At 28.5% G+C, this 15,096-nt stretch overlaps 1 protein-coding gene and 1 long non-coding RNA gene across 20 annotated transcripts; one reads left to right on the top strand and one right to left on the bottom strand.

Annotated features, from left to right (window-relative positions):
• Positions 1-2,676: 2,676 nt before the first annotated feature.
• Positions 2,677-9,516, bottom strand: LOC145181840 (disintegrin and metalloproteinase domain-containing protein 10-like). The gene is made up of 6 exons (XM_090099636.1): positions 8,168-9,516; positions 7,710-7,851; positions 7,225-7,428; positions 6,062-6,363; positions 3,673-3,808; positions 2,677-3,537 (listed from the first exon to the last, which is right to left on the bottom strand). The coding sequence occupies exons 1-6, from the start codon at positions 9,329-9,331 to the stop codon at positions 3,308-3,310; spliced, it is 2,178 nt and encodes a 725-aa protein (XP_089955762.1). The 5' UTR covers positions 9,332-9,516; the 3' UTR covers positions 2,677-3,307.
• Positions 9,517-9,852: 336 nt separating this feature from the next.
• On the top strand, positions 9,853-13,452 carry LOC149883213 (uncharacterized). 19 transcript variants are annotated; one of them, XR_016444685.1, is made up of 5 exons: positions 9,859-10,836; positions 12,565-12,608; positions 12,815-12,902; positions 13,024-13,083; positions 13,181-13,452. It is a non-coding gene; the product is annotated as an uncharacterized LOC149883213 (long non-coding RNA). The 19 variants fall into 19 exon arrangements; XR_016444681.1 differs by having other exon boundaries at positions 12,982-13,083; XR_016444673.1 differs by having other exon boundaries at positions 9,860-10,836; positions 12,815-12,874.
• The last annotated feature ends 1,644 nt before the right edge of the window (positions 13,453-15,096 follow it).

Below are 15,096 nucleotides of genomic sequence, written 5' to 3'. Positions count from 1 at the left end.
TTATATTTATCAACCATTATTTAGATTTTACCAAATTCAAAAAATCCCTTTTTTTACCGAAACAAAAAGGGATTTTTTTTTTGAATTGCCAGGTCATTGCAGGTGCTTCATATGAAATTTTATCTGCTTGTGTTCAATGGCCTGGAATTGTTCAGGATTCATTTGTTTTTGCTAACTCAGCTATTAAACAAGTTTTAGAAGCTCGCCAACATGTTCATGTTTCAGGTGATTCTGGCTATCCTTATAAACAATATTTAATGACACCTTTTTCTAACCCAAAAATGAAAATGAAATCAGATACAATTACAACTTGAGAAGTACACACATGTTGAATGTTGTTGTTGAATATTGTTTTGGTATATCAAAAAAAAACAATACCCTTGTCTTCAGTGGCGTACCTAGGGTAAATAGCGCCTGGGGCAAACACCGATCTCACGCCCCTCCTCCCCACATAAAGTGCTTAATTACAATTTTTTAATAAATGATGACACAAACTTTATTTTATATAATGTATTTATTTTAAATGATATATTTTTTCTTAATTTATTTTATATAATTCTCGCTTATTGTATCGCAACCAAGCCTCTTTTGCGCCCCTTTCAGGCTGGCGCCCATGGCACGTGCCCTGCCTGCCCTACCCTAGATACGCCACTGCTTGTCTTAACATTCCCTTAGGAACAAAACTGCAAAATTCCATAGCTATAATAATATCCTGTTTTGTGCTTCACAACATTGCCCTTCTACAAAATGATTATTGTGGAGGCAATGAAATACAAAATAGCAATGAAGAATGTGGTGCTAAAGCATTCACTAAAGATATTTTTGCAGAAACAAAGCAAAAGGCAAATTTCAGACTTATTTTTTAAAAAAAAAATTTGTGTCTGATAATGGATAAAGGGTGTAATAACAAAAACATTATTTTCAAATATTTATACTACATATTATTTCAAAAGAATTACATTTTATATTTCAAAATAGTATTATATATGAAAAAAACAATTTCACTAAAAAATAAAGTGATAAATTCAAACATTCCAAAAACAATTTGGATCTGATATTGTTAGAAAATAATAATCCTCACATAGAATAATTCTGTTGTGTTGCTTTTTTAAAACTTTGTGAAAATTTTAACTGTGAAAATTTTCACAAAGTTTTGTTTGTATTGTTGCTTTTTCTGGAGAGAGTTTTTTTTTTATATCATCTATTTCTATTTGTTTTTGCATTAGTTCTTTATCAAGATCATGAATTTCATTATATTGCTTTTTTGTATTTTTTTTTATTAAGAGATTTTTGTTTAACGTTAAACTTTGTTCTTTTTCATGTGTTAATGAGCAAGATGCTATCAATGGTTTTTAAAAGTTTTCTTTTCTGTTTCTATAAGTGGCCCAATAATTTCAGAAGACCTGTCTTCATATGTGATCTCTATTGACTTACATATGTAAATGGTATACTTACATATGTTAATGGTATATATGTGTAGGTATATATATATATATATATATATATATATATATATATATATATATATATATATATATATATATATATATATATACACACACACACACACACACACATAGTATTATGTAGTATTAGTATTGAGAAAACTAATTTTGTTTAAAGTAATTTTCTCAGTATTTTTTAAAAAAAAACCATTATTTTCATTAAAGTATTAGTAAAAAGATAAATAAAAATACATTGTAGTATAGTATCATCCCCAAAAAGCGTCAAAATAAGATTCTGCATTTTCTAGAACATTTCCATGTATTTTAATTCAAATGGAATCTGTTAAAATGGAGAAATCAAGAGAAATTGTCTTGATCACTTAAGTGGTACATATGACCAACCGTTGTTTACCAACAAGTTAGGATTTGGAACTGAAAGTGCCAAGATGAATTTGTTTTTCTGATGAAAAATACATAGCAAGAACTTTTTTTTTACTGTTATTAACTTTTTATTTAATCGTATACTATACAAATATCATTACACGGAATTTGTTCCAGTAAAAGGTTTTTCCCGTAAAAAAAATCCATTACCGCACTTGAAATTTTCAAGTCTCGTTTACGCATTCGCTCAAGTCAATTTTTCAAGTCTGACTTGACAAAGTCGAACTTGAGATTTCAAGTCGAACTTGACTCAAGTTCAGTTCTTGCATTCCACCCCTAGAGTTAAAATGTTTAAAGTTAAAAATATTTTTTGTGTGGTCTTTATGTATGTATCTATATATTTAACTACATTTACAATTAATAAACTAATTTGAAAAATGATTGAATTAAATACGTTTATTTTTAATTCTTTTATGTTTGTTCCATTCAATGAGACATACTTAATGAATGGGACAAATGTCATGCTCCAATCAAACTCTCTTTTTACCAATAGCCAAATGCAAATCCAATTTTTTTGTTTTACTATATCATTGAGCAAGAGTCGGTGGTTATCAAACATATTTAAATATATATACTAAACAATTTTATCTACGTTTAAAAAGCATTTTGCAAAAACTGTCCCATTTATTGAGGTTTCCCCCTATGTTGTTAAATACTATTTTTAATGCTACATAACATATTTACTTATATTCTTACAGAAATTTAAATTTACTTTGCATTTTAAACATTAAGTTGTGCAAAGTAACACAGTAAATATGCGGTAATAAACTTCAAGTGAAGAAAAAAAAAGTGGAAAAGAGACGGATATTCTAAATAATAATTGTAGCTTAAAAAATACAGATTGCTTAATAATACAAAATACACAAATCATCAAAAAAATTAATAAAATAACTTTGTAATATCTAAAAATTTACCCTTAAGATGCAATCTAATCTTGGTTTTATCTCGCTTTACTCTCAAATGTAAAATAGCGTCAAATCTTAGTTTACAAATACAATACAGGACAAGCAAATTTTTTTTTCTATAAACAGCACATGAACACAATAATAATTTTTACATGTCCATTATAATACAAACCTTTTCCATAAATAACTCACCAATACGAAGGGAGCATATACCTATAAAATTTAGACTTCTATCGAAAAAATTTAGATGACGTGTTTAAAAACAAAAGTGACATGGATAAAATTTATCCAAAACAAAGTTCACAAAATATATTTTAAATAAGCGTGCGAAATAAATATAAGAAATGTAAAATCAATCATATAATTGAAACTTTTGTTCAAATAATGTTTTTAAGTATGGATATACACATACTAAGATCCAAAAAACATTTTAAACCTTTGCATAAAAATAAAGGCAAAAGCAATGACCTTGAATTTGGTGTAATTTGAACACATGGACAATAGGGGATAATACTTTTAGGCATAAGTTGTTGACAAAGGTATAGCTCTACCGCCAGTTTGATAACCATCACCAGCTTGTCGTCTCTTTTTTTTAAGAGGTTTGTGTGGCATTTTCTGTTCTAATCTTGGGTTACTTGATGGAGTAAAATGTTGGCAGTAAAACACAAATGCTGACAACATGCAAAGAATCAATAACGAGGCAAGTATAACAACAAACCAATATCGAGAGAACCAAATTTTGATACCTAAAAAAAATTATTTGTAGCAGTTTTAGTTACAAGAATGTGCTAGAGGTTTATTAATACATTTTAAGGACATAACATTTATTTTAGAACCTAATATATTAGAATTTCCATTAAAGTTAATAGAGAAGTACTAACCTTCTTCTGTGAAAAATGTAACATATAACATTCTCATAGGTCCATCCATGTCAATATCTTCACAGACTCCTTGAGAGTCACAATAGCCTTTGTAATAATTGCAAGGCATTCCACGTGAAAGCGTCCCATTAGGCATCTGAAATTATTATAAGAATTTAGAAAGTTAAAACCAGTTAATTCACAGCAACAAAACATTTCATTAGATTATCAGCTACATTTACAGGATGCAACTTTTCAATTATTGCACATTGTTTAATGCTTGATTTATCCTTTAAGAAATGTCTATTTAAAAAATGAACAGCAGAACAACAGTAATTGTATTCGTTTGTATTTTAAATATTTGATTGGTTTCTTCTTATTCTTGAATGTTCAAAAACACAAACAAACCTATATTTAAACCAAACTTTCAGATTTGAAGTATGACTTGACATTTCAAGTTTAATTCTGGGTTTAGACCATCAAAAAATTATGTCTATATATTCTAGGGAAATGGAAAGGATGGCCATACACAATAAGTAATTCCCTAAACTCTTCTCAGTTTTGTTCTCAATATCGAAATGTTTATGGTATTTTAGGGCTTTTTCAGCGAATACTTGTTAAATTATTATTGATACCAAAATTTATTAGAGAAAAAGATTAAGAATTTAAAGTGCCAAATGTTTAATGATTGAGTATGATCTACCATCAATGGAATTATCTTTACAAACATCTATTTTAATTATGAGGCAGAAATAACAGATGAAACAAGTGATTTGAGAAAAAAAGTTTACATTTTTTTTGCCATGTTTTGAAGTCACATGGAATTATTTGTAATTATTTAAATCATGCATCCATGACTAAGGAATATTATCTAAAAAATTCAAATCAAAATGCATCTCAACATTTTTTGTAAAAAATCCACATGCTGCAGATGCTATTTTGTTAAATTTCATGTAAGAGGGTTATGCAAGACCTACTATTTACAATAATATCAAGAGATGCAGGGAAGGTAAAGATATTAAAAGTATGAAACAATAAGAATCAGGGTATTTTGAATTGAACTGTAAAAATTAAGGTTAGTGTAAGTTTGCATAAACTAGCCTAAAAATATTTTATTATGTCATACAATCATGTCTTCAACTAGCTCAAGCAGGTTCAAAACATGTGAAAAAAATTTAAATATAATCAGTTGAAAGCTGGAAAATCCGATCAGATAATACAATTTTTATGGATGATGAAAAGTATTTCACTTACTATTGTGATAGAATACCTGGTAATGATGAATTTTACATTGGTATAGAGAAATATCTAAAATACATGCTTGTATGGACAGCGATATTTGAAAGGGTGTTTTCTGAGGCATTCATGCAATCAGTCAATGCTCCAGTAATAAATCAGGACATAAATCTTGAAGAATGTTAAGTAAAAAGACTTAAGCCTTTTATTGATAAGTATAACAATGATGGAAAATATCTATTTGGGTCAGATTTGGAAAGCGCACATTATGATATAAATGTTTTATGCTGGTTAGATGATAATGTTAATTTTATACCCCATGACAAACCCACCAAATTTTCCTCAACCAAGACCAATTGAAAATGTTTGGCTCAGAAAGTGTATGAGGGAAGATGCACTTTCTGAGCTAAACATCCTCATACTGAGCCAGTTGGTAAAAGAACTCAATGAAACTTTTTTACAAGATATTATTAAAGGGATCAAGGGAAGCTACTCAAATTAGAACTAATCAAATTAGTGTTAGTTAGACTGAATTAGTTATGAAGCAGAATTATTATTTAAGTATTAAGACTGAATTTGGAATTTTCTAAAAACTAGTTGTTGCTTTTTTCTCCTTTTGTATTATTAAATAGCAATTATCTGTCTAATATTTTGTATTTTATCTGAAGTGCAACTTTTATCTTTTTACCAAACCCAATCATATCTTCATATACTTTAAATAAGTTTTATAGCATTTGTTCTTTCCACAAGGCAGTTAAAAATTTCATTTTACTTAGAAATCATGCTTCAAAAAGCTGTTAAATAGTGGCTTAAAAAAAGATTTTTCAACAACAAAAATAGCATTGTCCATGGAAAAGAAATTTTACTTATAAAAGCAACTTTAAGGTAATTAACAAGAAAAACTCGTTTCTTGGGCAAAGATTTCATTTCAATCTGCAAAGTATAGCAATCGTTTTGTCATACCAAGGTTTGCAAGGTAGTGGTAAGAGAATTGGTAAATAGGGCTTTAATTTAAATCTTTAAGAGTACAAAGGGTGAGCAAAACAAAGTAAAGTTTTCTGTCCCTTGGACAATGACTTTTTTGGACTGGAGAGTAAATAGTAAACAATACAAACAACAAGTAGTTTAAACAAGTAGTTTAAGAAAATAACTGTTTAAAGGACAAAAAATATACCATGGGAATATTAAAAGATGAAGTGCATTTCCCACCATACTGACAACACACTTTACATTTATCAGCTGGGGCATCACACATGCAGCCTTCTAGCCCATATCTAAGACACAGAGAACCTTGACAAAATCCATTGATGCACACACTTCGTTCCTTATCACATAAGGTAAGATTAGCTTTATATTTTGGTACAGGACATGTATAGTGTAGACCATCACAAACTAAGCTTTCCATACATTCAGTACCATCAAAACATTGGACATATTGACGAGCAATTGTACAAGTATCATTGAGGCAGCAAGGTCCTATACAATTATATAAAAAGTATTTAAAGATTTTAAAAAAAAAGTTTAAAAAAAAAAATTTTTAATAAATAGTTAATTTGTATTTCCAAAACCTACAAAACTTCGAGCATGGTTTTAAAAAAAATTACAATATCCTTAAAGAAGCTAAGACTTTTGATAGCTCCTTATACAAGTGTTTCTTTTTTTCTTTTTTTTAGCATTACTAATACAATAAATTAGCAGTGATTAGTGGTTCTTCATGATAAACTTTTATATGATTAAATTTCTTTTTTATTCAATAATTATTCAAGATTATATTTTATCACTTCCATAGTTATTTAAATTTATATTTACATTTTATTCTATAATTTTTTTATGTATAGCATGGTCTGTGCATTTTTAATTTAAGAATATCACAGAAGATTCCTTAACATTTAAAGAATGTATGCTAGTCTAAAATATTCTGAACAAAGTCTTCTAGAGATAATTTTAGTAATTTCAGAAATACATGTTATTTGTAATCTCATAAGTATTGCAAATTTCCACTTGACTGGCTGATTAAGCTTCTAGAAGAGGTTTAAAATATCTTCTCTTCCCACTCCTCACCTCTTCAGTACTAAAGCTGACATTATATAGAATTAGGACAATTTTGTGAGATGATGGATGTTATAATATTTTCCTTTACCACTTTTAATGGAAGAAACTACTTATGATCTTTTTTATTAACAGAACAAATTTTTGTAATCAGTAAATAAGAATGAATGTATTAAGTCACATCGATATATCAAGTATTCATAAATTTATTAATGATATAATTGATTTCTGTTTAAATTTTAAAAAATTTTAACTTTAGTTTATAGAGTTTAAATATTAAAACAATACCTTTACTGGGACTGCATTCATAAGCAGGATTTCGGAAAGTGCATGGTGTGCCTGTTTTTGAACCATACGGAGTACAGCATTTTTCTACACAAGTTGATTCTGTACCACAGTCACATATTTCACCTTCTTCAAAAGCACCATTACCACAAATAGCCCAGTAACGATCTGTGAAACATCCAATTGTTGGCTCAAGACCTTTTGCATCTAAAAATGGTTTTTAACTAAGAATACAAAATAGAGAAATACTTTTTAAAATTCTTAAAATGTAAATGTGCACTTGAAAACAAAAAGCAAAGATAAATTTAGAAACTGTAATGTTTGCACATAAATAGAAGTATGTTTTTAAAAAATCCACCATTTTATGTTTTGATATACTGTGACCTTTGTAAAGAGATTAATATTGTATGTTAAACTTAAGGGAATATTGTACAATATTTAATAATAGGAAGACATTTTTTTCATAAATACAAAATTAAAGCACATACTTATTACAGGGATCATTCTAGCAATGCTACACCTGGAGAAGGCTTTATTATTTTTCAAATACCCAGATGTAGCTTTATCATACATGATGAAATTACCACCCCTATCTGGACCAGGTTGACAGTCTTTGTTTGCAGGATCATGCTATAAAATTAAATAATCATATTATTTATAAAAGCAATAACAATTTAAAAACAAATTGATGGAAATTAATGAGATATTATATTGTATTTTCTATTACAGTATTTAACTTTTTTGATAATTAAAACTTATTAACTTTGTGTAACAATAAATAGTTAGATCCTTTATATACCTTCTAACATTTAATGAAACAAAGCTAGCCTCAGTTTTTTTATATAAACATAAAAAATGATAAACTTACTTTTCTACATTTATTTTAATGTATGAAAAATAAAATTCTTTTAATCTTATGACAGCCAAGTTAAATTTATATATTTACCTGGGCTCCAAAGGCATGGCCCAACTCATGAGCAAATGAAATCTCAGTAATAGCTGCAGGAGCTTCTCGATTATATAGCCGGACAGTTACTAAACCAGTGTTGTAACTTTTCCAAATTCCACCATAGTTAGCATAAGGATCACATATTCCACCAGCCTGACCATATTGGTATGCAATCCAAGCTAAACCTAATACACCATCATCAAAAGATCTATCAGTAAATAAAAATGCTAAGCACACAGAGCTATGGTTCATTCGTGAAAAAAGTTCCAGAAGTTGGTAGACAGTTATAAATGGAGGTTTTATGTCTTGAGGAACTGTATCTTCTAACCAAACATGAACTTCTTTGATCCGAAAGCCAATACCTTCTGGGCTGTAACTACTGTCCAGCTGATCTGTTGTGTTAAAGGTTTGATTACGGAAAATATATTCAACTGCTTGATAATGAAGAACCATTTGATCAATAGCTTGTTCACGACGTACATACTTCTTCATAAATAAGTGATCAGCAACTAGTTTAAGATTACATGTATTCATTCTGCGATTCTTTGTTCCTCTTCTGTAGCGCTGCTTCCCATTCTCTATTTCTTCTTTCATTTTTTCTTCTAAACCACTTCCTTTAAGAGATGTTGGCCGAGATGGAATGGGAGGATGGGCAAATTTAGCTTCATGCTCAACATCATTTAAATTATACATCACAGAATGAAAAGAGCCATCTGTTTCATCCTTGAAATATCTTTCTGCAGGCTCAATGTAATATTCATCCTTTCCTAAATGAATTTTACCTTCAAAGCGACCGTCGTCAATCTTACCTAATACATGACTTTTTCCTTGATGAAAACCTTCTACTTCTCCTTGAAAAAATCTTGAATAGTCATAGTCAATTTTATTTCCTAATCCATCAACGATCTTAAAATCAGCAGCAAAAATGTCATGATTTCTTCTCATATGCAATGTAAAATTTTTACTGAAGGCAGTGAATTTTAAGTGTACATTTGCGTAAGGAGAAAGTTCAAGGGCTCTTCTGGCTCTTCGATGAACATCATCTGTGTCGTAAGTAATTTTTTCGTGATGCCGGATAAAACTATTTAAAGGTTGTTTAGCCGAACACTTATTGAGTATGATGCATAAAAAAACCAAACCTATAAACCTTGAGTACAACATGATTTTTAAATGTTTATTTTCCTATTGTATTAACCATGCATTGAGGTATAGTTCAAGAGGTTACTTGTGTCGCTGACTATTTTGATAACACCCCTTCTTTCGTTCTAAAGCTGCCTCAATCCCAGCACACCGCCAATTTACAAAATAACGTTTTCTCAACTCTACCAAATATTTACATACTTTATAAGGTCTTTAATGTAGTTTATATGCGTGTATGGGAAAATCGGCTTGTGTTTGGTGTATAGACGTCACGGTATTTGCGAATTTAACATGAATTGTTTTCGGGGGTTATTTTTATTTTTTGATTTCATTAAATACTATAAATAAATATTTTTAATGCTATTTAAAATACGAAAATCAGAAAATTATTTATTTTTAAAATATTTATGAAAAAAATTGTTAATTTATTTATATAAGTAGTTTAATTCTATAACTAAAAAAATTTTTAATACATCCTTATTGAAATGAACATTTTTAAGTTTAAATTTAGATAATGTTATATCTGTTATGAGTGACGTAATTTTTGTGACTAATGGTTCGGTGCAAAAATGAACGAAAATGCGAAATACAATTCAGTGCAATAGAAGTTATGAATCCGTTACAATTTCAAGTTTTTAAAAGTTGTTGATTACATCAAAAGTAAAGCGTTGTTATCTTTGCTTTAGAGTGTTAGCGAATTAAATTTTTTAAGTAAATATGTTAATGAAAATATACATTGCTCTTAAAAATTCATTTCCACTTGAAAAATTTCATACCACAGCCAAGTCAAAAACTTACGAAAAAATATACTTTTTTTTCTTCTGGATAAGGACGCTCTAAAAAGACCTTAAAGTCTTATTATAGAGCAGTGCCTCATGTACCCAGACAGCCTACGACAATGGGCCAGAATTCCGGCGAATCATCGCAAGCCGTGACGACAAGATTTAGTAACGGGTCAGTACTGGCCCGAGCCTGGCATGCTTTTGGCGAGTAGTCGTACTCCATTGCGATGGCATTTGTTATTGGGCCAACACTGGCCCGATTGTAGCGGCTACAGATTTCTGGCCGAATGTCGTTTTGCCATAACCGTCATTATTTTGAATATTTTTGCGTCATCCATGATGATTTTATAGACGCGAAGCCAAATGCTTACAAGATATATTTCACAAATTTCTTGCTTTTGCTGTTTTTTTATTATGCTATTATTACAATACGCATTATATTAATAAAAGCAAACGTACGTTTGCTATTAAAAAAAATGTTGCTTTTTTGTGAAAACATATAGTTATGTTGTAATTAGAATTGCAATTGCTATATCCTAACTCTTGCAGTAGTAAATGCTACTGTAAAAAGTTTAGATGTCGTATGATGTAAATAATGTAAATTTCACTTGTGTTAGCACATATCATTACAGTAATTTTATATAAAAGGTTAGCTATGTTTTTATATTAAACAGTTTGAATGACATTCATACAAGATTGGTTTAACAATAAATTAGAAATGGTCAAAGAAAAGGCTATTTAAAGGTTAGAAGATTAAGTTTTAATAACAATAACTGTAAGATAATCAAGTTTTTAAATAAAAAAACATTTATATATATATATCTATATATATCTATATCTATATATATATATATATATATATATATATATATATATATATATATATATATATATATATATATATATATATATATATATATATATAAAATCAAGTTTTTAAATAAAAAAACATTTATATATATATATATATGTATGTATGTATGTATGTATGTATAAAGATGATAACAAAATAATAGCATAACAAAATCAAAGAAAAGATAATAACAATATATATATATATATATATATATATATATATATATATATATATATATATATAATCTTTATTTTTGTTGTTGTTTTTGCTGTTATTAATTATCATTGTTTTTATTATTATATGCTCCTTTATTAAAACTTGTCATTAAAATAATCTTATCTATTTTTAATTAGTTTTAAACTCATTTTAAGTGATCTTGGTTGTAATACATTATATTCATGAAATGATTTTGTCAATCATCACTTTTCTCATTTTAGCAATTCAACATAAGAGTGAACCATCCAAACTAAATCTTTATATATATTTTTTTTATCTTTACTTCGGGATAATGTATTGTTCTTGCTACATATATAGTTAGGGTTATTTTAAAATGCTTGCAACAAATACTTAACGAAGATATCAGTTGTGAAATATTTAATCCACAGAACTTCTTCCGTAAGGTAACTGTTACCCCTTCAAACATATCTACAAAAGACAATTTTCCTGCTTTAAGTGAAAAAGTTGTAGATAATAATGATTCAGTTTTTGGAACTGTTGTTAATATATTTTCTGATAACAATAATAATGTTGAAACTGAATTTGATCATATTTAAAATCTTAGTAATGATAATGATGATGAAACATTTTCATCAGATTTGACTACCCTATTAGCTGATTGGGCTGTTCAGTTTAGTGTTAATCTGACTTCTTTGTCATCTTTACTGTGCATTCTCTGTCTGTTTTATCTTGATTTGCCTATTTAAAAAACTCAACATAATTTTATAGTTGCATATCGAGCAGGTGGTGAGTATTTTTATTTTGGTTCAGCAATTAGTTTAAAAAATATTAAATCATGTTTATGATAAAATTGCAAAATTTTCAGCTCTTTATGTGCAGTTGATTATCGATGATTTGCCTTGGTTTAAAAGTTGCAAAATATCATTTAGGCCAGTTCTGTGTCTTTTGCAAGGTTTTAGAATTAAAAAACCTGTGTGATTCAAGTCTGTTAAGAATCACATTTTGTATCACACTTAGATAAAGTTAAAAACATAGCAATTTTAGATGACAGAATTCTCAAGTATGTATTGTTACAAGTTAATGATGGTTTTGTTGTTTCACCCTTGCTTCACTTGTTATAATTTAATTTGTTGAAATCTATTTACTTATACTATTGCTTACAAAATTAATATGCTTATTTCATACATAGTTTTATATGAGGTGGTAATTGAAATATTTAACTTATTTAGGTTAATGTTACTAGTGTCTTAAGTAAATTTCTTCCCTTATAATAACAATTATGTAATAACATTGTCTATTTTATGTATTCAATAGCTGCCGATTAAATTTTACCATTTGGTAAATATAAATGGCATAAAATGATCCCCATAAATGTTTAATAAATTGTTTTTGATTTCGTATTTTATTTGCATTTGATTTTTTACTTTTGGTATTTTTAGTATATATATGTACACTACAAAGTGGTCATGCATTTAAGTCAAAGGTTTTAATTTATAACTTTTAAGGTTGTAATTTATTGGTACTTGTATTATATTCATTAAATTATTTTGTCAAAGGTCACTCTCCGCATTTTTGGAATGCACTATAACTATATGTGTATGTATATGCAATGTATGTATATGCAATAAAATGCACATTAACCTATTGTTAAAATAAACAGTTTCATTAATTTTTTCTTTTTAATTTTAGTTTTCAGGTTCTTCATTGATATTCAATCGATGTTCATCTGCCAGACAGACTCTTGCCAAAGTGAGTGAAAGAACCCTTCATTGCACTGGTTAGGAGTAATATGCTTAGAATTTATACTTTCAGTTATTTTAAGTAATTTTTGTAAATGTCTATTTTTATTTTACTAGAATTTTAAAAATGAAATTTCTAAGAGATCCTGATTTTTACAGCTGTTGAAAAAGAGCTGCTTATTTTAGTGGAAAACTTGAAGAAAAGAAAGATTTTATTGGGTAAAAAGAAATCTTTATCTTTATTCAATATATATATTTATTTGTATGTGTTAAGTTGTTATATTTATAGTTTTGTCAAGTTAAAATTTGTATTTAGGTGCTGTAAAACTAAATCATTTAAACTCAGGAGCATCAAGCGAAGAGTTTGAGCGTTGGCTGAAGAGTATTTTCAGCTTTCAGGAGGTCGAAATGGTGGACGAAAGGCTTGAGAAGAACGGAAAAACTCGTTGGATAAAGAGCAATATTTCAAACTATCAATAATATCTGTACTATTTAAAATTATTTTTGTCAATTTGAACTGGAATAAATATCAAAAAAATATTTACTTTTGTATTTGCTTTTTGTGCGATATCACATTAGAAATGGCTAATAATAGCGCGTTAGTGAATGTATACTGATTAAAAGTAACGGGTCAGTGCTGGCATACGATCACGGACGAATGCTGGAAAATGATCCCGGGCCAGTGCTGGCTAGCAATGCAGACTCATTGGCCGTTTTAACATTGGGCCGTGATCAATTGCCGGCATCGCGCCGCTGTGGCAAGCGGAACTGGGCCAGTATTGGGCCTCTAACGGGAGGCTGTCTGGGTAACAAAGCCAAGTGTGTCCAACTCTCAATTCCTTGTTTGTATTACCCTGGTAGATTACTTGGATGAGTTAGCAAGGTAAATTACATTTGAGCAAAATGAAGTTTTATAAAATACCACTTGAATATGGCTGAACACAAATATCATAGCAAGTTGGCCTTCCATTTACTTTTAATTTTATTGCGTAGAATTGCTGAAAAAAATAGATAAAATTTGGCGCAATTTGGTTTATCAGTACTAACAAAAAAAAATCTTTTGTAGACTAAATTTCTTTCTAATTGAAAATAAAGGCTCATCAATGATGATATCCACATCAGCGTCTACATTGAAATATAGACATCTTCCCAGTGGGCATGCATCGTCTTACGGAATGTGTTACGGACGTCTTGCGGACGTCGTGTGGACGATGCATGCCCATGGGGTTAGTTCTAGTTAATGGTTTGAGAATATTTATGACTTTTTAAAAATTATAATGCTTTTTAAAATGATAATGATATGCTGCTATTTTTCACCGATGTTTAAACTAGAAACATTGACTTTGAAACTTGATAAACTTGAAAAAGTCAAATCTTAAATATTTTGACTTCAATCAAATCGCAAAGGATTAAGAAAAAATTCGACTGGTGTCTAAAAACTCCATATTTTTGATTCTCAATTTTATGACCCTCTTTGGTATTTTATGACCCTCTTTGATACTTCTTTTAATCAAGTTTATCAAGATTTTCGATTCAACCTATTTTTTTTTATGTTTTCTGTTTTAAAAGTTATGTTTTCCCACTTTTAATTCTTACATTAATTTTTAAAAGAATAATTTAATTCACAGCTTCTTTTTTTTTTTTTCATCAAACAACAACAAAAATAAATCAAAAAAATTTGAATTGCTACGACTTATTTTCGCGACCTGAGTGCTTATTTGTTCTAACTCCAAATTCTGTAAAAAAAAAACAACCTTAAAGCAGTTATTATAGCATCAAAATCTTTCTAGTTTTATTTTTAAGTTATGTATCAATGTGTCTGGTACGTTTCAAACTAGAATTCACTTCGTTATATCTCCTCTTTTAGAAATTGTCTTTTTATTCTTATTTGTTAAAACTCCGAAACGGTCAATCAAATAAAGCGGGAAAAGAACGAGTAATGCATAATCTCCAAACTGGGAAAAATTATTTAATGTTTATTTGTTCTTTTAAAAAACTACAGATTCTAACCAATCAACCAGCTGACTTTATATAAATTGGCAAAAATTTCAAAATGGCAGGCTACGAAGTCGCACAAAATATCTTGTCATTTAATTCAATAATGTCAGTCTAATTGTGATTTTTTTGTGATTTTTTTGTTTATTCGTTATAAAAAAAAATGGTAAACATTCCTCAAGTTTTTTTTTTTTTTTTTTTTTTTGAAGATCTGATAATGTAAATTATGTTAATGTA

Source organism: Hydra viridissima, unplaced genomic scaffold (assembly GCF_058129835.1).
Source record: "Hydra viridissima isolate aposymbiotic clone 2 unplaced genomic scaffold, HvirCarnegie_v1 scaffold_10, whole genome shotgun sequence".
NCBI lineage: Eukaryota > Metazoa > Cnidaria > Hydrozoa > Anthoathecata > Hydridae > Hydra > Hydra viridissima.
Note: the sequence above shows the minus strand (reverse complement) of the source record. Positions and strands in the feature narration are given on the sequence as shown.